The sequence below is a fragment of the Hemiscyllium ocellatum genome, chromosome 2, assembly GCF_020745735.1.
Source record: "Hemiscyllium ocellatum isolate sHemOce1 chromosome 2, sHemOce1.pat.X.cur, whole genome shotgun sequence".
Lineage (NCBI taxonomy): Eukaryota > Metazoa > Chordata > Chondrichthyes > Orectolobiformes > Hemiscylliidae > Hemiscyllium > Hemiscyllium ocellatum.
Genome location: NC_083402.1, coordinates 17921533 through 17949119, shown reverse-complemented (window position 1 = coordinate 17949119; position 27587 = coordinate 17921533). Strand labels below are relative to the sequence as shown.

General features: G+C 38.8%; 1 protein-coding gene across 2 annotated transcripts in view; it reads right to left on the bottom strand.

Moving 5' to 3' along the window:
• galnt7 (UDP-N-acetyl-alpha-D-galactosamine: polypeptide N-acetylgalactosaminyltransferase 7) overlaps positions 1–27587 on the bottom strand; it is a 148724-nt gene that overhangs the window by 13690 nt on the left and 107447 nt on the right. Inside the window, exons 4-9 of one of the 2 annotated variants that reach the window (XM_060842873.1) lie at positions 25825–25955; positions 19034–19113; positions 13445–13627; positions 5695–5812; positions 3209–3331; positions 867–1085 (exon numbers count right to left, since the gene is read on the bottom strand). In XM_060842873.1, the coding sequence (XP_060698856.1) occupies positions 867–1085; positions 3209–3331; positions 5695–5812; positions 13445–13627; positions 19034–19113; positions 25825–25955 (854 nt within the window). Of the gene's footprint in view, positions 1–866; positions 1086–3208; positions 3332–5694; positions 5813–13093; positions 13277–13444; positions 13628–19033; positions 19114–25824; positions 25956–27587 lie in introns of both variants that reach the window. The other variant, XM_060842864.1, reaches the window with a different exon arrangement.

Here is a 27587-nt window from a genome sequence, read left to right as displayed (position 1 = left end):
ATTTATTTAAATGTCTTAACTATTGTAATTGTATCCACATGCACCACTTCCTCAGAAAGTTCATTACCCACATGAATCACCCTCTGCAAAACGTTTGCCCATCATGTCTTTTTTAACTTTCTCCTCTCACCTTAAAAATGTACCCTCTAGTCTTGAAATGCCCCATTCTAGGGTAAAAAGACAACAATCATTAAAACCATCTAACCCCCTAATTTTCATAAAAGGAAAGATGCTTCAAAGTATTAACCCATGTTTAAGGATTTGGGTAAACTTATTAATTATTGGTCCATACTTTAGAACAGGTATGCAAGTTCACTTGCATCGGGTTCTCAATGGAGATCTGGTTGCAAGGTCAAAAATTCATAGCACAGTTTCTCTCCTCTACATGCTGAACGTGCTCTCAAACCCCATCCTTCGCTTGATCCTTAAGGTGACAAGCTCATTCAGCAATTTCACAAATAGCCAGACAAAGGGGGGGCTGAAGTGTGAGTATAAGCAAATTGCATCTTCATTGGTCACATTATTGCCAGTTAAGCTTTGTTCTCAACTGTTGCCCCAATCTCAGCAGGCCTCACGTATTTCAAGAGGTTTGGTCAGAACCAATTAAAGCATTAAAGTTAGTGGCCTGGCCCTGACAGTTTTCGTAGGTTAAATCTGATTTAGTTTATAAGGCCACAGAAACATAGCATATTCTACACGGAATCAGAGCTGCAACCAGTTATTGACTAAATCGGCAATGTTGCAATTAGGTTGCAGACATCAGTGTTTTTTTTTCATGACACTTCTTGGGAATTATTACTTAATAATTGCAATGAGAATAGAACGCCGACATTTAATCTAGGTTGAATACACAATAGAAATTTTACCTCTCCCCATTCTACATTTTTAGCTGGCAGTGGGTAATTGTCTGGAATGTCATAAGCTATTTCTTCCATAAACCATTTAAAACTTTTGCAGTTGTGTTCTTCACGAAATTTCTTGAGCTCAGATATATCTCCATAAGCCATGGCTTTTGTTTCTGGACGACTTGCATAAAAGTACTCGGCATATTCATCCCACCAAACTTCAACAACACGAACATAATTCTATAAAATAGTAACGTTAATAAAATAATTTAGAGGACTACCAAAATACTTTGGTTCAAAATATTCAGAAAATGAAGACTACCATTAGATAACTTTGGAAACTGAAATGCTAGTTCTCCAAGTTGTGTAACAAAGAATGTAGTGAAACTAGCATTTGCTTTCAGATCCACAATGTGGAATGAAAGACTGATTTTGACATGTAATCAGTACTTCATCTTATTTTACTTACCTGTATGGGGCCTGGTGGCTGTTTGTACAAAATCTTCAAGATTGCTGCCCGGTGTTACAGTAACCCATTATAACTATGATGTTTACAATTTAGTGTAATTTTCTTGTAAAGTTATTCATCTTCCACCAAGTACTTGATATGGGTGGTGAATCTCTGGAACTTCCTTTTAGAATCAATAGGTAAAAATATTGAGTTGGAATAGCACTCTACTTCTCACATTACTATTGGTTAAATGAATCGCCGATCAGATTACCAACCTATGAGATGACGGTCATCTTTAATTAAACATGTTTCCTTGTACCATGCAGTGCAACAAATAGGCCACAAACAGCTAGTATTCTCTTAAGAACGCAAGAAGCAGAGTACTCTTCCAACTCAATACTTTTACATAATAATTCCAAAAGGAAGCACCAGAGCTTCACCAAGTACTTAGTGGAAGATGAACAAACTTACAAGAACATTATACAGAGGTGTAAACATTGTAGTTATAATAGGTGTCTTTAATTATCAGAATGTAGACTGGGACAGTGGTAGTGTAAGGCATAAACTAGTTCAGGAGAATTTGTTTTTCAGGAGAATGTGTCCAGTCAAACAAGAAAGGAGACTGCTAGACCTTGTACTTGGGAATGAGGAGGGCCAAGTAGATCAAGTGACAGTAGTGGATTATTTGGAGGACAGTGATCAGTTTAACAGAGTGGAAAGCGACGTTGATCAAGAATAATTCACTGGCAGACAGCTGACTTTAATGGTACAAGAATGAAACTGGACTAGACAGACAAGAACCAAGGGCTAGCAGGAAGAATAGCAGGTGAAACATGAGCTACTTGCAAAGAGGAGATGGTTCAGGCAATCCAGGTACATTTGCTGAAGGGAGCAAGGTAGGACAAACAAATCCAAAACTCTCCAAATGGTATATGTGATAAAAATAGAAAAAGCATGCTGTGACAGATGTTAAGTAGTAAATACATTCATGAACCAAACTAAATACAGAAGGTCCGAGGGGTGGTGAGAAAATAAATGTGGGAAGCGAAGTAGGATTATGACAAAAATAAAAACAGCCAGCTGTTACAAAGGGAAATCCCAAAGTATTCTATGAGAGCAACAACAGTAAAAGGGTGGCAAAAGGAGGAACAAGTCTGATTCAGGATTAAAATGGGAATTTAAAATTGAGGCAAGAAACATGGCTGAGGTGTTAAATGAATACTTTTCATTTGTCTTTACCAATTAGGCAGATACCATTCAGACTTGGAAACAGAAAGAAAACTATTTCAAAATTGAAAAGAAGATACTGTTGGATAGGTTTTGGTACTTGAAGCTGGATGAGATGCACCTGAAGAAATTGAAGGATGATAAAGTGGAAATTATCTTTTAATCTTCCATGGATTTGAGGTGGTGCCAGAGGTTTATAGAATTGCAAACATATACCTTGTTCAAAAAACAGTCCACAAGTTCAGCCTAACAAATACAGACCAGCCAATGTAACTTTGATGATAAAACCTACGAGCAATAAAAAAGAATAATTCAGGATAATTAGTCACAGAAAAATGTGGGTTGATTAGGCAAGTGAGCATGTACGTGTTCAGGGAAATTCATGTTTAACTAACTTTCTGGAGTAGTAATAGAGAGTGTTGATAAGGGCAATGCTGTTGATGTGGTGTACGTAGACTTCCAAAAGGCATTCAATACAGTGGCATAAAACAGACTTGTGAGCAAAGTCATCTAGAGTGTGGCAAGCAGGGAACAATTTCAAATTTTGTGAAGGACACAAAAAACTCGAGAATTGTATTGAGATCCTTGACATTGCAAGGTAGAGAGAACCAATTTTCCATTTAATAGTATTTACAAAAGTTGTTTTGAGATATTGTTAATGTTGAGTAATTGGATGGATACATACCTTTAATGTTGGGGATGACCCAACATGAGCAGGCGGTGGATTTCCTGCCCACCCATGTAAACGATAAATATGCCCAACACGAGAGCAAGGTACAAACAGCAACTTGCCTCCACACTGCCATATCTAGAGAGACAGAAAATAAAGAAGGAAAAGTCATTTTTATGTAGGATAACATTCTTTAATTACTTTTCTCCACAATTCAATATAATTTAATCCACTTATTATACCAATCAAAAAGTCACCCCGATGACAGTTTCAGAATGCATTGCAATTCCCACAAGTAAAACTTTCCACAAATTCTTGAGGACAACAATAAAACTACACTGATACAAACTTTTATAGTCAAGCTCTGATTTTTTCTTACACATGTGATGTCACTGCAACTTGTATTTGTGTGGCAGGAGAGGGAGGTTCAGATAGGCCTCCAAAGCCAAGAGATGTCACAGCATTATTGAAACATTCACACCCAGAGTGTAATGAACTAGGTAAAAACAAGGACTGCAGATGCTGGAAACCAGAAACTAAATTACAGTGGTGCTAGAAAAGCACAGCAGGTCAGGCAGCATTAGGAGCAGGAAAATCAACGTGTCTATTCCTGATGAAGGGCTTTTCCCGAAACATTGATTTTCCTGCTCCTCGGATGCTGTCTGACCTGCTGTGCTTTTCCAGCACCACTCTAATCTAGATCCAGAGTGTAATGGACAAGAGTGCACAAACATTGGAAAAAAAACCATAAACAGCAAAGAGGGTCAAAACACTAAAAGGGCAGAATTATGAACAAACTAACACGAAACAAGAATAGGCCTGCTCGCCCATCAGTAAAATCATGGTTGATTTGATTTTAATTTCAACTCTACATCCTTGCGTATCCCCAATAATCTTTAATCCATTTAATAATCAAGAATATACCTACCTCTGCCTTAAAAATATTTAAATTCCAAAGGCTCTCAACACAGAGTAAAAATGGCAATGAAATTCAATGGGCATGCCTTTAGTGTTAAATTATGACCTCTACTTTTAGATTCTCCCAGAATGTAGGGATAAAAGGGTCAAAGTATGTGGCATTCAGAACAAATGAATTAAAGGCACAAACAAAGGTCTGGGGTATGATCATATAGCACCATGGAGACCAAAGCTGGGAACTAAGTATTCAAGGGTGGGTGACTTGTTGGAAGGACAGGGAGGAAGGAAGAGAGTGATGTTGTAACTCTTAATATGGGATTGAAAAAATGCAATAGCAAGCAATGATCTTGGATCACAATATTCCAAACATGGTCTGACCACAGCCTTATAAAGCCTCAGCAGTACAATTTGTAACACTGCATTTGCGTTCCTAACTGTTAACTGAACCTGCATGTTAACCTAAAAATAATTCTAAACTAGGATTCCCAAGTCCGTTACTACTTCTTTCTAGTTTTAGAAAGTAGTCTATGCCTCTGTTGTTCCTAGCAAAGTGCATAGCCTCACACTTTCCCACACTGTATTCAATCTGCCACTTTGCCCAATTTCCTAACCTGTACCCTTCTGCACCTTCTCCATTTCGTAACATTGTCAGTCTTTCCACCTATCTTTGTATCATCTGCAAACTTAGTGGCAATGCCTTCAGTTCTTTCGCACAAATCAGTAATGTCTAATGTGAATAGTTGTCATACTGATACTGACTCCTGTGAAACTCCATTGCCATCCTGAAAAAGACCCTTTTATCCCTACAGTCTGCTTTCTGTCAGTCAACCAATGTCAGTTACTTGTCCCTATCACCATCCCCAGACTCATCTTATTTAGCGACACCTTGTCAAAAGCCTTCTCAAAATCCAAATTGATCACGTTCACTGGCTCTCCTTTCTCTAACTTGCTCGTTACCACCCATAAAGAAGTCTAACGGATTTGTCAGGCATTACCTATCCTTGACGAAGTCGTGTTGACTCTGCCCTGCTTTACCATGCACTTCCAAGTACTCAAAAATCTTATTTTAATAACAGATTCCCACCAACTCTATCCAAGTAATTCTGCATTTCCTATGGCTAATCCAACTAATCTACACATCGCTGAACACTATGGGCAATGTAACACGGCCAATCCACCTAACCTGCACATCTTTGCACTGAGAGAGGAAACTGGAGCACCCCGAGGAAACCCACACAGACACACAGAAAATGCATAAACTCCACACAGACAGGAGGCTGGAATTGAACCATGTCCCTGGTGTTGTGAGGCAGCACTGCTAATCACTGAGCCACATACCACCCATGGTTATGAGGAAACAGCAGAAAAATGGAGCTGAGCATTATTAGATCAACTATGATCTCATTGTATGGTGAAGTAGACGCAATAGACCAAATGGACTACTTCTGCCCTGAAACCTCTAGTCTCATGGCCTTTAGACCTCTGACAATGATATTTCAGTGACAATAGTGCCCTATTATGAGTACTGAATTTATGAATTTCAGAATAATATGTCACAACCTATTATATTTCTCGTCCATTACCTTATAAGATATCTCGAAGTTTTCACCTCCCCAGATTTGAAGGCCAGGGTCATACAGCCCAAGTTCAAAGAAGTAATCTCGTTCAATAGCGAACAAACCCCCAGCCATAGCTGGGGACCTGGCAAAGTCATTGTTGGATAAATAGACAGCAAATTAGAATTTCCAACAGTTGTAGTGATACTTTGGCATCTATTCTTTTCTGAAGTGCACAGTTTTAAAATCAATCCCATGTAAAACCAATTTAAAGTTGCAATGCCGTTTTCCAAATAGGAATCTGTTAATTTCAGGTCAATTTGCTAAATTATGATATAGCAAACTGCTGTACTACAGATGTTAATTGGTTTGAATCTTTGAAACCATTGTTAAATGGAAACAAATGCAACTAAAATAAGATGTGTTTTTCACAGGGAGAATAAAATTTGTAAGAGTCCAAATAAACACACTTAGAAGATTTTAATTAATGCCTAAACAAAAACCACAGAAAAAGGTATTGCAACTTAACGACACAAAACAAATAAATTGGAAATTGCTGGTTACTCAGACTTTGTGGGGAAAACTGACAAATTATTCCTTCAAATGTAACCTTTGGAGTGTTTCTAGCATTTCCCATGCTTATCTCAGTCAGTACGAGAATTTTTAAATTCAGCTTTTATTATCCAAGCTCTTTTACTGAGAAAAAAAACTATAACCCAAATGTCTAAATGCGAACAAGCAAAGTAATGTGAAAGTCTAATGCAGAATCTGTGATCCAGTTAACAGGAAGAATTATCTTTGCCTTTATCTTGCCCATTGGCTCCTCAGATTAGCCCAACCAACCCAACCTCCATGAAAAAAATGTGTATCTTGTTAGATCTATAGCTTATAAATATGGTGCAAGCACATCCTGCTGGTGCAAGAACAGACAAGCCCATGTTGTGTTTTGGAATGGTTACTTTGATTTGACTGCAAATCTGGAGCAGTTTTGTTTAAAGTTGACATTTTCCACACCTGTACTCCCAATTCTTATCATTCAAACTACATCCCCTTTACTTTCCATTCAAGAACACAGATGTATAATATGAAATTCAAAACTTGTTTGCTTCCTTCCCTGACACCCTCTAACTTGCAGTTGTGGTATCTTCAGACTTCTTCTGTTATAGTCTAATGACCTAATCTGAACATAAGTTTGTGGTTTGCTTTCAATTACTCTAAATGTCTTCTCTGATGCATGACTTTAATTCAGCATTTTCATTTGATCCAAATAAAGAATTAAGACAGCAGATGGAACACGATTTTCTTTTTACTGGTATTCCATTTAAGGGGAGTGATGATCTAGGTAACTGTCTTGAGCCAAGGGCAACTATATTATGGTCTCTAGTAGCTATGTACCTGCAGGATTTGCTTCTTTTTTTGAAAGAGAGCAAGCAGCAGATTTATTACCACCATGGGACTACACATTCTTTATCACTGCAAATCACAATTAAAAACAAATTCTAACGTGTACCATACAAACACTTAAAAAGTGATCAACTGGAAATATTCACAATAACATAAACATTGTGGTATTCACTTGTACTGAATGGAACAGGGACATTGACTGGAATTTTCACATTTTGAAGGGTGAAGAATTACCTGAACATTGTGTTTCATGAGGCAGTTTCGGAGAAGTTATTAATGTTTTCTTAACAAGTAACAGGAGAAAGAATATGAAAAGGGTCATGAATCTAACTTCAGACACAACAGGTAAGGGGACAACTATGAGAAGGGAACAGGTCAATGCAGGACTAAGGGTGCTGTACTTAAATACACGTAGTATACAAAACAAGGTAAGCTTGTAGTGCTAATTTGAATTGGTAGGTACAATGCAGCGTGTATCACAGAGACATAGCTGCAAGGGAATCAGAGCTAGGAATTAATTATCTAGTGATATACGCAATATTGAAAGGATGGCAGAAGATGTAGGGTTGCCTTGTTAGTAAGAAATTTGAGTTTAGATAGTCAACACGGTTTCGTCAAGGGCAGGTCGTGTCTCACAAACCTCTGAGTTTTTTGAGAAGGTGATGAAGCATGTAGATGTGGGTAGGGCAGTTGACATGGTATACGTGGACTTCAGTGAAGCCTTTGATAAGGTTCCACATGGTAGGCTGTTGCAGAAAATGCAGAGGCATGGAATTGAGGGTGATTTAGCAGTTTGGATTAGCAACTAACTTTCTGAAAGAAGACAGCGAGTGGTAGTTAATAGAAAATATTCAGCATGGAGTCCGGTAACTGGTGGTGTGCCATAAAAATATGTTTTGGAACAACTGCTGTTTGTTATTTTTATAAATGACTTAGACGCAGGCATAGGTGGATGGATTAGTAAATTTGCAGAAGACACTAAAGTTAGTGGAGCAGTGGACAGTTTGGAAGAATGTTGCAGGTTGCAGGGGGACTTGGATAACTGCAGAATTGGGCTGAAAGGTGGCAAAATGGAGTTCAATGCAGCTAAATGCGAGGTGATGCATTTTGGGAAGAATCACAGGATGGCAGAGTACTTGGTCAATGGAAAGATTCTTAGTAGTGTGGATGTGCAGAGGGATCTTGGAGCCCATGTACATAGATCCCTGAAAGTTGCCACCCAGGTTGATAATGCTGTTAAGAAGGCATACGGTGTGTTAGGTTTCATTTGTAGAGGGATTAAGTTCCAGAGCTGCAATATCATGCTGTAACTATACAAAACACTCGTGCGGCCACACTTGGGAATATTGTGTACAGTTCTGGTTGCCCTATTACAGGAAGGATATGGAAGCAATGGAAGAAGTGCAGAGGAGATTTACCAGGATGTTGCCTGGTCTGGAGGGAAGGTCTTATGAGGAAAGGCTGAGAGACTTGGGTCTGTTCTCATTGGAAAGAAGAAGGAAGGCTAAGAGGGGATTTGATAGAGACATACAAGATGATCAGAGGATTAGATAGGGTAGACAGTGAAAGACTTTTTCCTAGGATGATTATGTCAGCTTGTACGAGGGGGCATAACTACAAATTGAGGGGTGATAGGTTTAATACAGATGTCAGAGGTAGGTTCTTTACTCAGAGTGGTAAGAGTGTGGAATGCCCTACCTGCCAATGTAGTCAACTCAGCCATATTAGGGAGATTTAAACAATCCTTGGAGAAACCACATGAATGACGATAGGATAGTGAAGAGGGAAGAGCTGAGAATAGTTCACAGGTCCTTGCAACATCGAGAGCTGAAGGGCCTGTTCTGCGCTGTATTGGTCTACGTTCGAAATGAAATTAAATCAATAGCAGGAAGTGATGAGCCGGAAGGCATAGAATCTGTCTGATACAATTGAGGAACTCTACCCGGATAGGAGTTATGTACAGGCCTCCTACAGAATTCAGGATGTGGGACAGAAAATAAATCAAAAGGTAGAAAAGGCTTATAAGAACAGTACTATTACAATAATCATTGCAGACTTTAATATGCAAGTCGATTGTCAAAATCAAGTTGGTAACAGATCCTATAGAATTTGTGGAATTGTCTTAGATTTTGTTTGGAGCGATTTGTGGCAGAACCCACGAGGAAACAGGCAATTTTGGATTTGGTGATGTGAAGTGAGACAGCATTGATTAAGGCGCATAAAGTGAAAGAACCACAGGAGACAGTAACCATAATATGATAGAATTCACCCTGTAATTTGAGAGAGAGAGAAGCTGGAATCAGATGTGACAGTTGAGGAAAGATAACTCCAAAGCCATGGAGGAGGAGCTGGTCAGAGTTGACTAGAAAGGGAACCTAGCAGGGAAGATGATGGAGCAACAATGGCAGGAGTTTCTAGTGGTAATTTGAGAGGCACAGCAGAAATTTATCCCAACTGAAGTTACCAAGTATCACTGTGGATTATTTTCATTTCTACATTTAAGATAGCGATAGATAGATTCTTGATTACTAAGGGGATCAAGGGTTACAGAGAAGTCAGAAAATAGGGTGACACTTGATGGACAAATGGCCTAATTCTGTTCTTTTATCTTATGATCCGAAAGACTCTGGCTCAGCTAAAGTAGGGAAAGTAAAACACAACTTACAACATTTGTAAGGACAAATCTTTAATCAGGTAGCTCCTTCCATTAAAATATCAACTAGTACTGGTAATTTTGATTTATAAACAACATGCTGTAACATAAAAATGCAAACTATAATTGCACAACTTTCTAATTAAGGTATTAAATATAACAGGCTATGTCCATGCAAAGCACATTTAAATGAAGGAAAAGGTCAGAGATTAAAAAAGGCTTGCAAAAGTATTTCTTGTTAAAGGAAGAATCATGTTAGAAATACACCTCAAAATACGGAAAAACATGGCAGCAGAACCCCATGCATAGTCACAGCTTTTTATTTGTTCATTTGGCAGAGCACTGTAATATGTTCAGGTAAGGTGGGTCCAAGACAAGCAGAACAAGGAAAGTAGAACCACAGAGTCAAACTAGGTTTTTTCAGGGAGACGGAGGATAGAAGAGCCTCTAAAATCTGACATGGAGAATAGCGCAGTGAAAATCTAAGGGTATTAGGCAGAATCAGATTAAAGCTCGCTGCACTCACACAATTATATATATATATTTTTTAAATCTACCATATTGTTCAGAGAATAAGATGCATTACACAGATGTGGAACAACTACAATTAGAGCACTTTTTTCTGGCCTCGTTTAGTAGGTTAGAAATTTCCAATGAAAACCGAAAGTCTGCTCTAAGCTTTTGGCTGTCAGTGCTCACAAATATTGATCAGGCCACAGCTTTGTCAATCAAATACTAGACCATTCCACTGGATACAAAGAAGAATCATTTGAGGGCTGATACAGTGCTATACAATATCAACAACATATGTACTTACTTTGCTGAAGATGTCAACAAATGCATTTACAATCAATCTTAAATTTCAAAGTGAAATTTCAGCTGTTGAAATTTATTTTTTTGGAAATATTTTTACAAAATTTAGCTGCTATAATGGAAAGGCAGATATGAGTGATTTGCCTCACTCAACACAAAACAGCCTAAACAGCAACTGGATATTAAAGGATACTATGACACATATAACTGTGACTACTTTAATCAAAAGTTTCTATTTTCAAACAGAAGCTAGTGATGCATCTTATTTGCTGCAAACAGGGCAAATCAAGCAGTATATAACTTTTGTTGTTTAAAGATCAACCAATATTTAATGTTGAACACATTGACAAAAATGCCATTTCCACATGTTGACTCACAACTTTGTCCTGCATCAAACTGTATTTGATACTATACTACAAAAAAGAGAAACTGCAAAAAGCAAATTCATAAAAATAGGGCTAACATAAATTCTTGGATACATGAAATTGCAATAAAAATGAATGTCAAAATTAAGGTAGCCGAATATAGAAAGTCTCAAAGTCAGAATTAAATTGGTCTCTTTGTGCCTTAGTGTTTCCCCAGAGATATTAGTCCACCTTGCCACCTGAGAATATATATGTGCCACAATCTCCCTTGTAAAATTAATCGCAAAATTGTCAACTCTTAAAAGTAATGCTTCTTGTAACCTGTACAAATTCTCCCTTTTGTTTCTTTGTTCTGTTCTGACTTACCTTCTATATCCCTGCACCTCAACCACATCTCTCCTCAATCCTTGTCTCACCAATAAAACAATTCAAATGCACCCTCAAATATTTTATTCTGCAATCTCTGGATGTTTTCTACATGTTTTTAGTCTGATGTCATCTGTTCTTGTGTATGTTCAAGAGTTGTATGCTAAACAGGTTGAAGAATTGGCCAGATTGGGCAAACTGTGCTGTTCTTCAGAGTTTCATTCAAGAGGTGACCTTATTGAACTCTATACTTAAAAGGGGATAGACAGGTAGATGCAGTTGACAAGTTGTATCGCCTGGTGGGGAAAGTCTAAAACCAAAGGGCACAATTTACAAATAAGAGGAATGCCACTTCAGACAGAGATGAAGAAAAATGATTTTACTCGTCAAGTTGTGAACTATGACTCTATTGGTATTTTCTACCACAGAATGAGGAAGTTCAGTCTCTTGAGAATCTTTAAGATAGAAATTAAAATATTTCTGATTACTGGCAGTGGACAGGATTATAAATATGGGGTAAGTAAAAGGCATTCAAGTGTTTAATCAGCCATGTTGCATGGCCAGGCAGGTTCCATGGGCTGAAAGGCCTACTTCTGTTCCTATGTTTCTGTACAATACTTAAGATCCAAAATGAAAAAAATGATTGTACAGTGGCAGAATATTCTCATTCAATCCATGACTCTATCCATTTGAAAATAGATATCTTTCCTAACAGAGAGAGAGATTAGGGCTAATATTGCATCCATCAATTTTCTTTGATGATTTACTAACACATTTTAATTACTCTCAAGAACAGCATTTTAATGGTGTCAAATGTGAAATTATACTGCAAGATTTCTGAAAAACTATGGTTCTTTCTTGGTGAATTATCAATCTTGAACTTGCTCTAGTTTAATGTTTTTAACCAAAGGGACCAGGTCTGAGTGTGGGAATTGATTTCTTCTCACTCATTCAGGAAGGGGTTAAAGCTGTATTCCCTGCTCAGGTGCATTATGAAACTTTAGAATACTGTAATTCACACCTATTTTCCACCTGAGTTCTTCTTGCGTTTTAGCAATGGAGAAATAATAAAAGTCTTTTGTTTACTTACCTAAACTTACTCACCCATATGCACATGTAATAAAAGGAGTGGCTTAAAGCTATACCAGATGCCAGGATCTGGCAAGTGTGTTAAAAAATAACCCTGGTAACGAGATGATATGGTAAAGTTCATACACACAAAGGAAACAGTTTTCAATAGCAAATACAAATTTCTCAGCTTTCCCCTAATGAAATGCATCTTTTTACAAGATATTCATCTTTGCAATTTTGACAGAATTGTTCAATTCACTCGATACATTCCAGGCTACATTATTTCCTTCCCAATTGTGCTGCTGGGAAAAATTAAAATGATTGGAGCCAACTGTGTGGGATTAGGACACTCCCTCTGCAATGAACTCCAGCTCAGTGTACAAGTATGAGTTGTATTTTGGCAATTGCATAGTGTTAAACTGGACATTCTGGTTTTTAGTATTACAGGCACCACCTCCATATAGAAACTGACAAGAAATATTGGTTGATCCTTATTTAGTACTCACCACAAACTCTTAAAGCATTTAAGTCATGAAGTAAAAAAATAAGTTTCTGTGTTTCAAGATTGAGAAGAATTGACAATTTATGTGAGTGCAGTCTTTTCAGTTCATTGTGAATGTTATTTTTCAGGTAAAGGAGAAAAGAAATACCTGACACAAAAATAGGGACAGAAACAGAAATGGACATTAGCTGGATAAAGAATTAGTGCGCAGAATTTTTATATTTGGTAGTTATTAAATGTTCTAATGATTACCAATATGGTTCAGTTCTATGTTTTCTCCTTTCCTTCTCCCGCTTGGACAGAGGGACACGCTTCCACAGCATGCTCCAATCCCATGCTCCTCTAGCAAAACCATCTTCGTCACCACCCCCTTGTGGTGATATGTCGTAAGTATTTCCATTTATGGCATCTATGAGTGGGACAGTACATGTGGTTCTGCAGCAATATCGTTGGTGGAGGCGGAAAGGGTAGGTGCAAGGATCCATGCGTCAATATTTTAGAGGAATTAGGGTCAGGGATGCAGCGGGATATATGGGAAAAATAGAAAAATTATAGGACTTAGAAATACATTGTCAAACAATAAATAAATTCAACTGTGATTACCGATAAGGCTCAGTTTTATGCATTCTTCTGGCCTTTTCACGACTGTTTAATGGTACACGCTTCCATAGCAAGCTCCAATCCCAGGCCCCTCTGGCAAAACCATCCTCATCCCCACCTTGCTGTGGTTCAATGGTAAAGTCATTACCATCTATATAATCTATAAGGGGAACTGTGCATGTAGTTCTGAAACAAACATTTAAGAACACAATAGATACCAAAAATACAGGATTACCATCTGAACCTTCACATTTAACAATTAGGTCAAAGTGCAGCAAAGCCTGAGCAAAATAAACTACAGGTGGCATTTAAAAAAAACTTTTAAAAAAAAGTTATTTTACTATTAAATTATTCTGTTGGTGTTTGACATCTGGTGCCTGAAATAGTAACCTTAAATTGCTTTTTGTCTATAAGCAATTCATATCATTTAGCCAGACATTTTTTAACATGATAATATCTAAGTGTGGCAACATTACTGATCATCCAAAAGGGTCGATTCTAGCACCTCAGCTGAGATTGGCCAACCCAGTAAACACCTGAAAGAACTGGAGCCCTTCAGATCAACAAAGCTTAATGGTGCATTTACTGCTTGAGCTATTAGTGACCTGACACACCCATTGCCTTTATGCATATGACATGCTTTGATCTTCTGGTCAGGTTTTGATCTGGTTGTAAATAAATCATAAAAAGATATTTTGATTGTAATTTATTATTTACATTGCATCTTATAGAATGAAATGTTTCATATATAAAAAGTATACATACACAAAAACAAATCCATCTACAACCCTTTCAAAACAGTATATAAACTGATACTTAGAAAATAAAGATTCATTCAAATGTTTCAAATTTGCTGAGAGGCAAATTTTAATTAACACAAAGGGCAGATTAGTGCACAACTTGGAATCTTGTATATGATAACGGAGGGGAATGCACTGAAGTTCCGCACTATGTAAATTCATTTCTTAAGTTACCTTAACAACGAATATAGTAGACTAAAATTAACACTGCACCATCCATGTAATTCAGAACTATTGCAAGAAAATAGCTTAAAAATAACAAAAGTGTGCAGTGAAAATAGGAAATTTAGATTTTTGCTGACGGGAAGCCAACATTTTTGTTTCAGCACAGTGGTAAAAGTGCCACAATAATTTCACAGCGGGTATTGAAAAATAAAACGCTGAGAGAGAGTTGCTTTTATCTCAATCTGTGGCGAGCTTAGAGTCTTTATAGTCTACAGTGTGGATGTATAATAATGGAAAAGGAGGGAGGTCAAATCTATTACTGCTTTTCCTTGGGAGAAGTTCACTGGAAAACCAAACTGAATTTCGTCAACAACAAGAATACGAAGTGGGGATTTAGTGCAATGCAAAAGGCTGAAAAACTCTAGCAATGGAATTTTAGAGGAAGCCTTCAGTAAAAGGATGCCAGATCTTTGCAGGATTTTGATAATTATAAATAGGTAGGTTACTTTTGTCATGATAAAAATTTAAACTTAGCCTTTTCTTGACCTCTCTATTCAAAATAGGCATAGTTTAAGTGAATACCTTCAACACAATGCAGTGTTTTCTAGTTGTGTTGCAGTACCAAACCTTACAGAGTAGGAAAGCAGACCAAATGTGCTGGTTTTTTGTTTGACTACTACACAGACTACAAACTTGCATTTGGGCAGGGAAAATAATTCATCTAGCTTTCAACAGTGAGATACAATTAGATTGAGCAGCAGGGTCAGGAAAATATATCTAGGGGCTCTGGGGTTTCTCCTTTTTCCAATCTCTTATCCAAGTATCCCTACTTTAAACATTCTCCTCACAGCTTTTGGATGCCCATAACTGAGAACCATTGTCACAGTGGGGTCGAACTGTTCAATACAGACAAAATTTCTTGACTTTTGTACTCTGCATCAGTGTACTCCACTTACTGTCTCATATGCTCTCACTCTCAGAGGGGAAACCACTCTGGTTAGGGACCAACAGGTCAGAAAGGGAAAGTGTTTCAAAAAGGTTCTAACCATGTCTGAAGAGGAGTGAAGAAAGCAGGATCCTATGAGGCCCAAATGAACATAGTATGAGTCAGTAAGAAAGGAGCACCCAAGGCATATGGTTGTCTCCTACTTGGTCACTGAATACAGTTGTTCAGAGATGCTGAAGTCATGGTTAACTAATATTCAATCACAGTAGTCGATACATTAGACTGGCTGCTTAGGATTCAGACCATTCAGATTGACAGGCTACTGGGCTAATCACTACCTTTTATCTCAGCCTGCTTGGCTCTCTCTCTCTTATTCCTGATGAAGGGCTTATGCTCGAAACGTCGAATTCTCTATTCCTGAGATGCTGCCTAACCTGCTGTGCTTTGACCAGCAACACATTTGCTACTGGGCTAATCAGCTTGGGCCCCTCTCAGGGTAATTAGCACCACATGCACACTAACCCACTTTAAAGCCTTCTTGAACAATGACTTGAGTTTTCATGAAGAGCTGAACAGCAAGTTACTTTTAAAGTACACCAAGGGATCCTGAAATTTTTTAAAAATATCAAATGTTGGCAACTATGACAATTTAATCAAAACAAAGGTCACAAGAGGAATGGTCTATCCAGGTTTTGTTGACACAAGGCCAAGACGACAATTCCTGTGTGGGGAACTAATCTTTTGACACAGGACTATTTTCGATATCCATCATTACTGGAATTAAACCCAATTCTATCTGCCCATTCAGGTTAATGTTAAGTCATCTCAACACATTATTCAAAAAGGGTAAAATTTCTATTAGTGACATTTCTCCTGCTGATTTTCAGCTGGTAGTTAGCAGCCGTATTTACTAAATGTACTCTAATTCGCAGAATCACTGAAATGTTAGAGCAAAGGAGCAGGCATTTGTCCCATGACGCTTGCACCAGCTCATTAATTTGACAAGAGGTAATGGCGCTCATCTCCTGTTTTCCCCACATTAACCATATGAAAGCTTTGAGATGTTGAAGACATGACAAAACACTCCACAAGTGTGAACATACGAAAGATTTTTTTTTCAAAATTGGGAGAGACTAGAGTCCATAGGAGGGATTTTTATTCTGTATGCCAAAAAAACCCACCTGGACTACATGCACATGCAATACAAACAGAGCTTTTCTGCATACAGACCAGCTACTGCATTGGATAAGGACAAATTTTAAAGGCACTTCCACCATCACAATACATTTGTGATGCGCTATAACATCTGTAACAAATGAATAAATACCTCGAACAAGGTCAGCTCACCGCCACCCCCAATCTCCCACCACGTCGCAACTCCCAGCCAGCCAGAGTTCCAAGGGAGGTCACTGAAAACAGGGCAGACATGCTCCAAAGCACTGGGCGAAGGACAACAGCACTGATGTTACCGACTGGAAGAAGCCAGCTTTTGATTTTTCAGAACTGACTCTGCTCAAAGGACAGTACAGCCACAGGAACAGGCCCTCCGGTCTACCCAGCCTGCACTGCTACATTCGCCTCTACGCTGTCCATATTCCTGATTCCTGCCAACTTATGGTAAATTACACTACAGGACAATTTAGCATGGCCAATTCATCCGAACCTACACATCCCTGGACACTACGGGACAATTTAGCACAGCCAATCCATCCTAGATGTTGCCAGGGTTGGAAGATTTGAACTAATAGAGAGGCTGAACAGGCTGGGGCTGTTTTCCTTGGGGCATCGGAGGTTGAGGGGTGACCTTATAGAGGTTTACAAAATCATGAGGGGCATTGATTGTCTATTTATCCTAAGTCTTTTCCCTGGGGTTGGGGAGTCCAGAACTAGAAGGCATAGGTTTAGGGTGAGAGGGGAAAGATATGAGAGACCTAAGGGACAACCTTTTCATATATAGGGCGGTACGTGCATGGAATGAGCTGCCAGAGGAAGTGGGGGAGGCTGGTACAATTGCAACAGTTAAGAGGCATTTGGGTGGGTATATGAATAGGAAGGATTTGGAGGGATATGGGCTGGCTGCTGACAGGTTGGGATATCTGGTTGGCATAGATAGGTTGGGCTGAAGGGTATGTTTCCATGCTGTACATTGCTATGACTCTATGTGATTGTCTGCTATCATTTTGATTAAAATGCATGTAGTGTGATGATTTTGTGTAAATGGAATTATATTTTGAAGCATGTTTAATCTTATGATACTGGCATTGCTCGCAAAGCCAGTATTTATTTGGCCACCATTAAGTGTCCTTGTGAAGATGGTGGTGAGCTGCCTTCATAAGCACAGCAGCAAGATCAGTATTTATTATCCTTGTCAGCAGTCGTGACCTATTAGTCTTCCAGCTTAGAGAAAGTGAGGATTGCAGAGTCAAAAAGTCTGGTGCTAGAAAAGCACAGCCAGTCAGGCAGCAGCTAAGGAGCAAGGAGTTGATATTTTTAGCATAAGGTCTTCATCAGGAATTCCTGATGAAGAGTTTATGCTGAAAACATGGACTCTCCTGCTCCTTGTATGCTACGTGACCAGCACTACATTTTTTGAATCTCGTCTTCCAGCTTGTTCATTCTTCCTGATGTGGCCTCCATCTATGCCCCATTAGGACCAATGTGGCTGCAGATTTGAACCCATTCGGCATTTTTTAGGTTTTAATGCTCAGATTTTCTGGACCATATTATCATTGGATCCTACATTCCTCTGTTAATATTATTTATTACTCCAGGACTATTCTGGATTATGAAGCCAATCATGGACTGGTTTTCAGAGTTACCCACCACCTTCTTAAACCTAACTCCTCATCCTTCTATCCTTATCTTCAATGACACAATGTGATGCATTATCTTACGTAAATAACATGCAGTAGCCACGTTGCTTACGTCAGGGCTATCAGTTACAGTAAAATAATAAAGTACAAGTTAATTCTTCTTGTAATGTGGTGTTTGTTAAGGGAAGAATGCTGGCCAGCACACTGGGAGAGCTCCTTATTCTTCTTCCACTAGTCCCCTGGGATCTTTAAAGTTCACCTGAAGAATTTACTGCCTTTTAATTTTCATATTGTTGGCCATCTCCCCTGTCATCTAATATACAATTTAATTTCTCGAATGCTGTTTTATAAAATATCTTTACACTTTTAATGCACAGAGCTCCTAGTGTCAGGGCTGATTTATGATTCATTAACATGAAGTATATTTGCTCACAGTTTTCATTGATTTAATTGTAGCGAGGCATGAACACCCCAAATGAATTCTCAAGGGTAATACAAAATCCTAGTTGGATCCTTGGGACTTACATTGCTAACCACCTTGTCCAGAGAAGACACGTTACAAATATATGATCCCTGGCTATGTAACAGAATTAAACATTTGTCACTATCTCAGTGATCACAAGGATTAGTCGAGGTGAAACTCACATACCTGATCAAGAATAAGTAAAATATGCCTCTAGTACTTTTGTGATGCTTTGGAGTTGAGACGGGGCAAGAGATGAGAAGATCCTGTTTTGACCCCATTTGAATAAATACATAACTTTATTTGAATAAATAAATAAAGTTAGTTAAAGCATGATAAAAGTGATTTCATGATCACTTACAACCCCCTTCCTAAAAGGAGTTGAAATAGAACAGCTTGCCTTACCTGTTTGCAGCAATGGGAGCTACCAGTGGCGCATACCAGTTTGGTCCAACTTCACAGTGAGCATCAAGATATATCAGTACCTAAAAAAGCAAAGAACAAATATCTCACTGATTCAATACCACAACTAAGCATTGATTAGAACATACGGAGTATTACTTAATTAATATTAAGTAGAGATAAGTATCCAGAGGTAAACACATGAGAAAATAAAGAAAATGAAGAATGACCAAATGCTATTCAGGCCCATTTTTTTTTAAAAAAAGGTAATCATCAGGATTGTCTGTATGTCACTTTTGAATACATGCATATTTATTCTGAGTTCCCATAAGCAGCAAAAATATAAAACAGCAATGACAAAAGACTGACATACACACTTCTAGGAGTTCAATTTCTTGGCAGTCATGGTGGGATACATATGCAAACAAATTGTGAAGTGAAAATTTGAAGACATCAAAGTAGTAGCAGATCTGTCGAAAATGCATATAAATACCATATTGAAATACATTATTCAGCCCTACCAGTTCGTATCACTGCTTATTTTCCATTTTTAAAAAATTGTAATTTTCCAATGCTCCTTCCATAGTCCTTCAGTTACTTTTCCTTCATATATATTTACAGACTAATTTGGAATTCAGGAATATTAATGCTATAGAAACAAGCCATTTGATCAAACAGATCCAAGCTGATGCAAATTCTTTCCTCCTTCTTAATTTAATGCCACTTCCAAATCACTCACTCCTGTTCTGTGGCTTCCTTGTAAACAGGATGGGACACTTGTCAAAAGAAAATTACTATGGATTACAAAATAGGAAGAGATATTGTTTTAAATCAAAGAAATGGGAAAAAGAGTCAGGTATCCAGTCACCAAGTCATCCTTCATTCACATGTGGTAAGTACTTGACAGTGATCCAGCTTCCTCAGAGTCAACTCTAAGGGTGAACAGAACCTCAACACTGCTGTTCATATCGGTCAGCCAAGGCGCCTTGATGTGACAAGATTAAAAGCCGTAATGGGGGAGCTCATATTCTATGAGGTCCACTTGGCTAACATCGTTACAATCACTACGTCCCTCCCAGAGGTCAAGGACATAGGTTGTTTTTTTTTGCAGCTCTTCCTGTGAAATTTTAGCACGAGGTCAGGTTCCTCCAACTCTGCTTTTGAATCAGATGGCGAGTAACCCACAGTAGCTTAAGAAATTCATTTTCCTCTTCAGGAAAGGCATCAAGATGACCACTGTGTCCATCTCAGACTCCGAGGTATCTTCAATATTTGATGGACAGGGAGAACCCATGGGTTCCGGAATAAATGGAAAGGCAGTCAAGGAGTTGGACACGTTTTGCTCCTGCGCTGTTTGCAACTTTCATACGATCCACGTCCTTGTCCAAGACTGTCATACCTACTGAAACTTTACGTTTCACTGGACCTGACCTTGCATTAACATCTTACCCATAAAGGTCCATTTCCAGGATACCGACACGAGACTTTGTCCCCTGAAACAAACTGTCTCTCTTGCTTAATGGAGTTTTGTGTCCGGCATTAGTGTTTGTGTCCAGCATTAGTGCTCCTGATGCCTTTTCAACCCTCATTCGCTTAGGCAGTGAATCTGCCGCTTAAGTTAAAAATTAATAAGGAAGAAGTCTTAAATAGATTGCTGGCATTTAGAGTCAACAAAACATCAAAACCAGATGAGATGTATCCAAAGACTTTGAAGGAAGTGAGAGTAGAAATTATGGAGGCACTCTTTCAATCTTCCTGGGACTCAAAGGAGGTGCCAGAAAACTGGACATTTGCAAACATTACAGAAAGATTGGAAGGATCAACCCAGCAATTATGCACAAGTTAACCAGTGGTGGGAAAATTTTGAGCAAAATTATTCAGTATAGAAATAGTCACATGGAAAATGTTGAGTTGATTAGGAAGAGTCAATGTGGATTTTTAACAAAAAAAAAACTCAATGAAGTACTCAATGAGGGTAATACTGTTGGATGCGGTAGATATGGATTTTCAGAAAGTCATACAAATTTGTGAGAAAAGTTATCAGTCATGGCATAAAATGCACAGGAGCAACTTGGATACAAAACTGGCAGACAGATAACATGAGGCAATGGGCTAGTGGTATTATCATTGGACTGTTAATCCAGAGACCCAGATAATAATCTGGGGACTCAGGTTCGAATCCCACAACAACAAACGGAGGAATTTGAATTCAATAAATATCTGGAAGTCAGAGTCTAACAATGACCATGAATCCATTGTCGATTTTCAGAAAAAACACATCTGGTTTACTAACGTCCCTTTTAGGGAAGGAAACTGCCATCCTTACCTGGTCTGGCTGACATGTAACTCCAGACCCATAGAAATGTGATTGACTCTTAACTGCCCTCTGGGAAATTAGGGATGGGCAACAAATGCTGGCCTAGCCAGTAATGCCCACATCCAGTGACTTAATTTAAATAAAAGGAAACACAAGAGTAATAGTCAATTAATATATTTCAGGCTGAGGAAGATTTGCAGTGGACTTCCCGAAGGTACTTGGACTCTTGCTTTTCCTGATCTAGATTGTGTAAGGAACAAATTCCAAATTTGATGATAATAATCTTGGAAGAATTATAAACTGTAAAGGAGGCTAATGTGGAACTCCAAAAGAACATGGACAGTGGGTGGTTATGTGGCAGATGAGGTTTGATACAGAGAATTGCAAATTGATCCAGTTTTGTCTGAAAAATATTGAAAGACAATGTAAAATAAGAGGTATAAAGGGGCAGCAGGACCTGTTGTATACATGTACAGATGTGGAGACAGCAGTAAATCAAGTATTCAGTGTCTTTAGCTTTATTAATAGGGACACCGATTACAAGAGCAAGGAGGTTAGATCTCAGCTGGAGTATTGTGTAGTTGTGGGAACCACATTATAGGCAAGACATGAATGCATTAGAATAATTGTAGAAGTGATTTACAAGAATGGTTCCTCGAACGAGAAACTTCAAATACAAGGGTAGATTGGGCTTGAAGACGTTGAGCTTGTTCTCCTTGGACAGAAAAAGCCTGAAGCACTATTTGATAGAAGTTTTCAAAGTCTTGAATGGGTTGGATACAGAGAATAGGGAGAAGTTGTTCCCATTCATGAAAGAAAACAGAAAGTGGGCATAGGTTTGAAGAGATGTGTGAATGAAGCAGGGATGACGAGGAAATAAAACTCAGAGTGAGTAGTTAGGGTGTGGAATGTACTGTCTGGAAATGTAATGCAGCCAGGGCCGAGAAGTGGTATATGGAGTTTAATTTTAACTAAATTACAACAATAGACAAAAGACAAATCAGGGCAGGACCTATACACTTAATGGTAAGGTCTGTAAGGAGTGTTGCTGAACAAAGAGACCATGGAGTGCAGACTCAGTTTCTTGAAAGTGGAGTCTCAGATAGATAGGAGTGAAGGCGGCTTTTGTTATGCTTTCCTTTATTGGTCAGAACATTGGGTATAGGAGTTACAGCTGTATTGGTTAGGTCACTTTTGGAATATTGTGTGCAATTCTGGTCTCCCTCCTATAGGAAGGATGTTATGAAACATGAAAGGGCTTAGAAAAGACATGTTGCCAGGGTTGGAAGGCTTGAGCTAGAGAGAGAGGCTGAATAGGCTGGGGCTGTTTTCCCAGGAGTGTCTGAGGCTGAGGGGTGACTTATAGGGGTTTATAAAATAATGAGGGGCATGGATAGGGTAAATGGTTGAGGTCTTTTCACTGGTTGGGGGAGTCCAGAATTAGAGAGCAAAGGTCTGAGGTGAGAGGACAAAGAGTTAAGGAGGACCCAAGGGGCAACGTTTTCTTGCAAAAGGTGGTGGGTGTATGGAATGAGATGCCAGATGAAGTGGTAGAAACTGGTTCAATTACAACACTTAAAAGGGATCTGGATAGGTATATGAATAGGAAGGGTTTAGAGGGATACGGGCTACGTAATGGGACTAGATTAATTTAGGATATCTGGTCGGCACAGACGAGTTAGACTGAATGGTCTGTTTCCATGCTGCACATCTCAAATATGAATTTCGTAGAGTCATTAAGGCATTCAAGAGGGCATCAGATAGTTATTTAGAAGAAATTGTGTGCATGGATCTGGGAAAAAGGCAGGAAAATAATACTGAGTCACAGAACTGCTCCAGGCATAATGGACTGAAAGACCTGCTTCTCTGTCAAAAAAATTAGCGATCTTTTAATTTTTCTGTTTTTTTTATTGTGGACTGAAATAAGATAAAAAGGACATTTTCAAAATTAAGGTTATGGAAGGGATTCCTGCACTTTTTAAAAGCAAGCTACCAGCACTTCTTAGAATTGTGATTTTTCCTGTTGAACCATTGCTGCAGAAACGTTTGTTGCAGACAAACTGGTGCCATGAGTGTATAAAAGGTGAACTTCAGCCAGCAACAAGTAGCTGATTGGTTTCTGGATTGTTATCGGTTGTTGATGACATAACAGTGATTCTCATAAGGCAAGACAGTTTAAATTTGATGGTTAGTCAACTTTTTGGAAGTAATTCCCATGCCCAGAATTAATCTGGAGAGGCATTTGGATAGGCAGGATTAAATAACACCAGTCAGCATGGTTTTCTTAAGGGAAGATCACATCTGGTCAACGTGATTGAATTTTTGAAGAGGTGATCAATTATGTAGATGAGGGCAATGATTTTGGTGTAGTCTACTTGGACTTCAGCAAAGCTTTTGATTAGGCTCCTCAGGGCAGACTGATGACAAAGGTAAGACCCATGGAATCCAAGGAACTTTGGCAAATTGTATCCACAATTGCTGAATGGCAGGAAACAGAGGTTTTCAAATCAGACATTTGTGTGCAATAGGGTTGGTGTTTGGACCCTTGCCATTTGTGGTTTATACAAATAATTTAGACTTGAATGAAGGAGGATTAAGGAGTGTAGAGGAAATTTGCAGATGGTAACTGGTAGGGTGGTAAACAGTGAGGAGTATTGCCATAGTCTACATAAGGATGTATAGGCTGATCAGTAGCAAATGCAATTAAATCTAGATAAAGGTGAGGTGAGGGCAAGACAAAATGCAGGGGAATACAGGATGAACGGCAAACCCTGGGAAGTACCAAGGATCAGAGGGACCTTGGTGTGTGCATGTTTACCAGTGCTTTAAGGTATCAGGACAGGTGGATAAAATGGTTCAGAAAGAATGAGATACGTGCCTTTTAAAGCAGGAGGTTATGTTCGAAATGTATAAAACATCGGTTAGGTTGTAAATTAGAGTACAGTATTCAGTTCTGGAATCCACATTCTAGGAAGGATCAGATAGCACTAGACAGGGTGCAGAGGAGATTTACCAGGTTGTTGCCTAGGCTGGAGTGTTTTAATGATGAAAAGAGATTGGACAGAGGAGGGTTAGTTTCCTTACAGCAAAGGAGATTGAGGGGGGAACGACGGAGATGTATAAAACTAAGAGGCGTGCATAGGGTAGACAGGAAGAAACTTTCCTCAATTCCTGGAATGGCAGCATTACCTTACACTGAAAGACTGGAGTGACTGGGCTTGTATACCATTGAGTTTAGAAGACTGAGAGGGGACCTGATTGAGACATATAAGATTATTAAAGGATTGGACATTCTGGAGGCAGGAAACATGTTTCCGCTGATGGGTGAGTGCCGAACCAGAGGACACAGCTTAAAAATACGGGGTAGACCATTTAGGACAGAGATGAGGAGAAACTTCTTCACCCAGAGAGTGGTGGCTGTGGGGAGTGCTCTGCCCCAGAGGGCAGTGGAGGCCCAGTATCTGGATTCATTTAAGAAACAGTTGGATAGAGCTCTCAAGGATCGTGGAATCAAGGGTTATGGAGATAAGGCAGGAATAGGATACTGACTAAGGATGATCATTCATGATCATATTGAATGGTGGTGCAGGCTCGAAGGGCAGAATGGCCTACTTCTGCACCTATTGTCTATTGTCTTAGTTGATGGATCAATGACCAGAGAACTGACGTAGGGTAAGGGGCACAAAATTGAGGAGATGTGATATGAAGAAAACCTTTTTCACCCAGAGGGTGTGGGAATCTGGAACTCACTGCCTGTAAGAGTGGTAAAGGCAGAAACCCTCATAACATTTAAGTAGTAGTTAGATGTAAACTTATGATGCCGAGGCATACAAGGTTAAGGCCAAAATACTGGAAAATGGGATTAGAATATTTTGGTGGTTGTTTTTGATTGGCGTGGATGCGATAGGTTGAAGAGTGTTTTTCTGCACTGTAGCTTGCTAAGACTCTATGACAAAGGTTTTCTGCCAATCAACAGCAACAGGAGGGTCACATGACTCAAAACGTTAGTTCTGATTTCTTTCCATAGATGCTGCCAGACCTGCTGAGCTTTCCCAGCAATTTCTGTTTTTGTAGTGTCAATATTCAGGTTGTTTTCAGAATTTTGCCACGTTTCCATCTGACCTGTATGCAGAAGGTGAGCAAATGTGTCAGATGTTGTCCCAACAGTTGGTAAAGACTTCACTCTTCCTTGAATGGGGCATAGATTCTCAGATTGCTCCTGCTCATCTAGTTTTGGGAGGTTCAATGTTTTCTGGAAATGCTTTTGAGTTATGTGCATTACTACGGTTTTGTTGAAATACTCTCCCTTTCAGTGAAAAAAATGCATTTGCAAAGTGTAACATTTAACAAAAAGGGGAAGATCACTTTATTAAAATGAAGACATGTACCAAGATTCTGAGAATTCCTCAAACATCACCATTTTAGGTGCTATTAACATACCGATTTTGAATGAATAAGATTCCAAATTTTACTCTACCTGACCGAGGGTTGCTTTATGAGCACCAATACTTCTTGCTTGAATTAATCCTTCTCTTCTTTCATTTCGGTATACCTTGACTAACCCATTCCACTGTTTCAAATATTGCTCCAACCTCTCCTTTAAATGAGCTGGTGACAAGTCAGCAGAGAAAAAAAATCAGCAACGTTGTTAAAATTGCTTGGAGCCAGGGACATTCTAAACAGCACTTAAAATAAAGTTCAGAGTTTAAGGCATATCCCAAAGCACAGAGCCATCAAGATTTTTCAGTCTGTTATTTGCTGGAGCTAAATAATTTCTTTAAATATGGACTGGATGTGGAACCATGCCAATTGCTTGAAGATTTGAAGTGGTAGGAACAAAACAAGGACCATCTGCCACCAGTTTCTTGTTGAGTAATCTGCCTGCTATCCATTCTGACCATTTCAATGTTGTCAGAAAAGGAAGATTAAAAAAACTGCACATGCACTAATATGACTTTTTTTTCTTGTTTAGAAGATGCCTGCTTTTGGCCAGTTTAAGGCAAGAACAATCAAAATTTTTGAATGGAAGGTTAGGATCATATTGGGAAGGAAACTACAATAAATAGTTAGCTACTGCTTCTCACATTCACAGCACTTCACATTGAGTGAAGAAAGGACTTTTATGCAGGAGGAGAAATGAATAATAATGACTTCACAATAAACTTTGAGATTATAACATTCCAAGGTGCTTCACAGGTGTCAACAAAATTGACACCAAGTCATACTAGGGTAGATGACCAGAAGTTTGGTTACTGAGGTAGATTTCAAGATGCACCTTTAAGGAGTTGTTAGAGGCAGATGTGTTTCAGGAAGAAACTGCAGAACCTAGGGCCTTGGAAAGCGAAGAAAAGGTCACGTGGTGGAGCCATTACATTTAGGGACATTCAAAAGGTGTAGAACTAATCAGATATTGAGACATATGGAGAGCTGAGGCTGTGAATTACTTGAAAACAAGGATGACAGGCATGTATTAAACAGCAGCCAGCATCAAGTTTGAATAGGTTTGGTACAAAGAGAAATATACAACATGGTTGGGAGAGGCAAAGAGACAGTTTTTGCATTTTCTGAAAGCATGGAGAGATGACAACACTGAAGGAGTTGGTTGGAAGGAGAGGATGTGGGCAGGGACTGAAAGGAAAGAAGAGGTAGTGCATTTGGGAAGCATTGCAAATGAAGATTCAATTAGTTTTTACAGTACACTCTGAAGGCACTGCACTTTGCAGCTATGGTTTGATGATAATAGGAATGAATGTTGAAGACAATGAATGACATATTCATGAAGTGGAATGGTTTGATCTGGATAATGTTAGTGAGATATTTGCAGTCATACTCTTTCAGGCAAGTAGTGAAAAATCACATTTCTGACTTGTGCCTTGTAAGTTGCATAGACAGCCAGACGGCCAGCAAATGAGGCATATGCTACAGAATTCCAGCCATTGACCAACTCTAGCCGAGGCATCTATGTGGCTGGTCGATGTCAGTTTCTTATCAGCGGCCAACACCAAACATGTTCCAGCTGCAGGACTTGGGTGATGAAAATGGGGAATGCGATGGGGAGAAGCATATATTCTCACTTGTTCAAGATGGTTATGTCTTGATGTTGTGCAGGATGATTATTATTTGGGACTTGCCATTAAATCCAACAAAGACTCGGATTCCAACTGCTGGTCAAAAATATTAAACTTAAATGTTAAGGACATGAATAGATTGTCTTAAGTTTAAAAGTAGTAATTTAGAGAC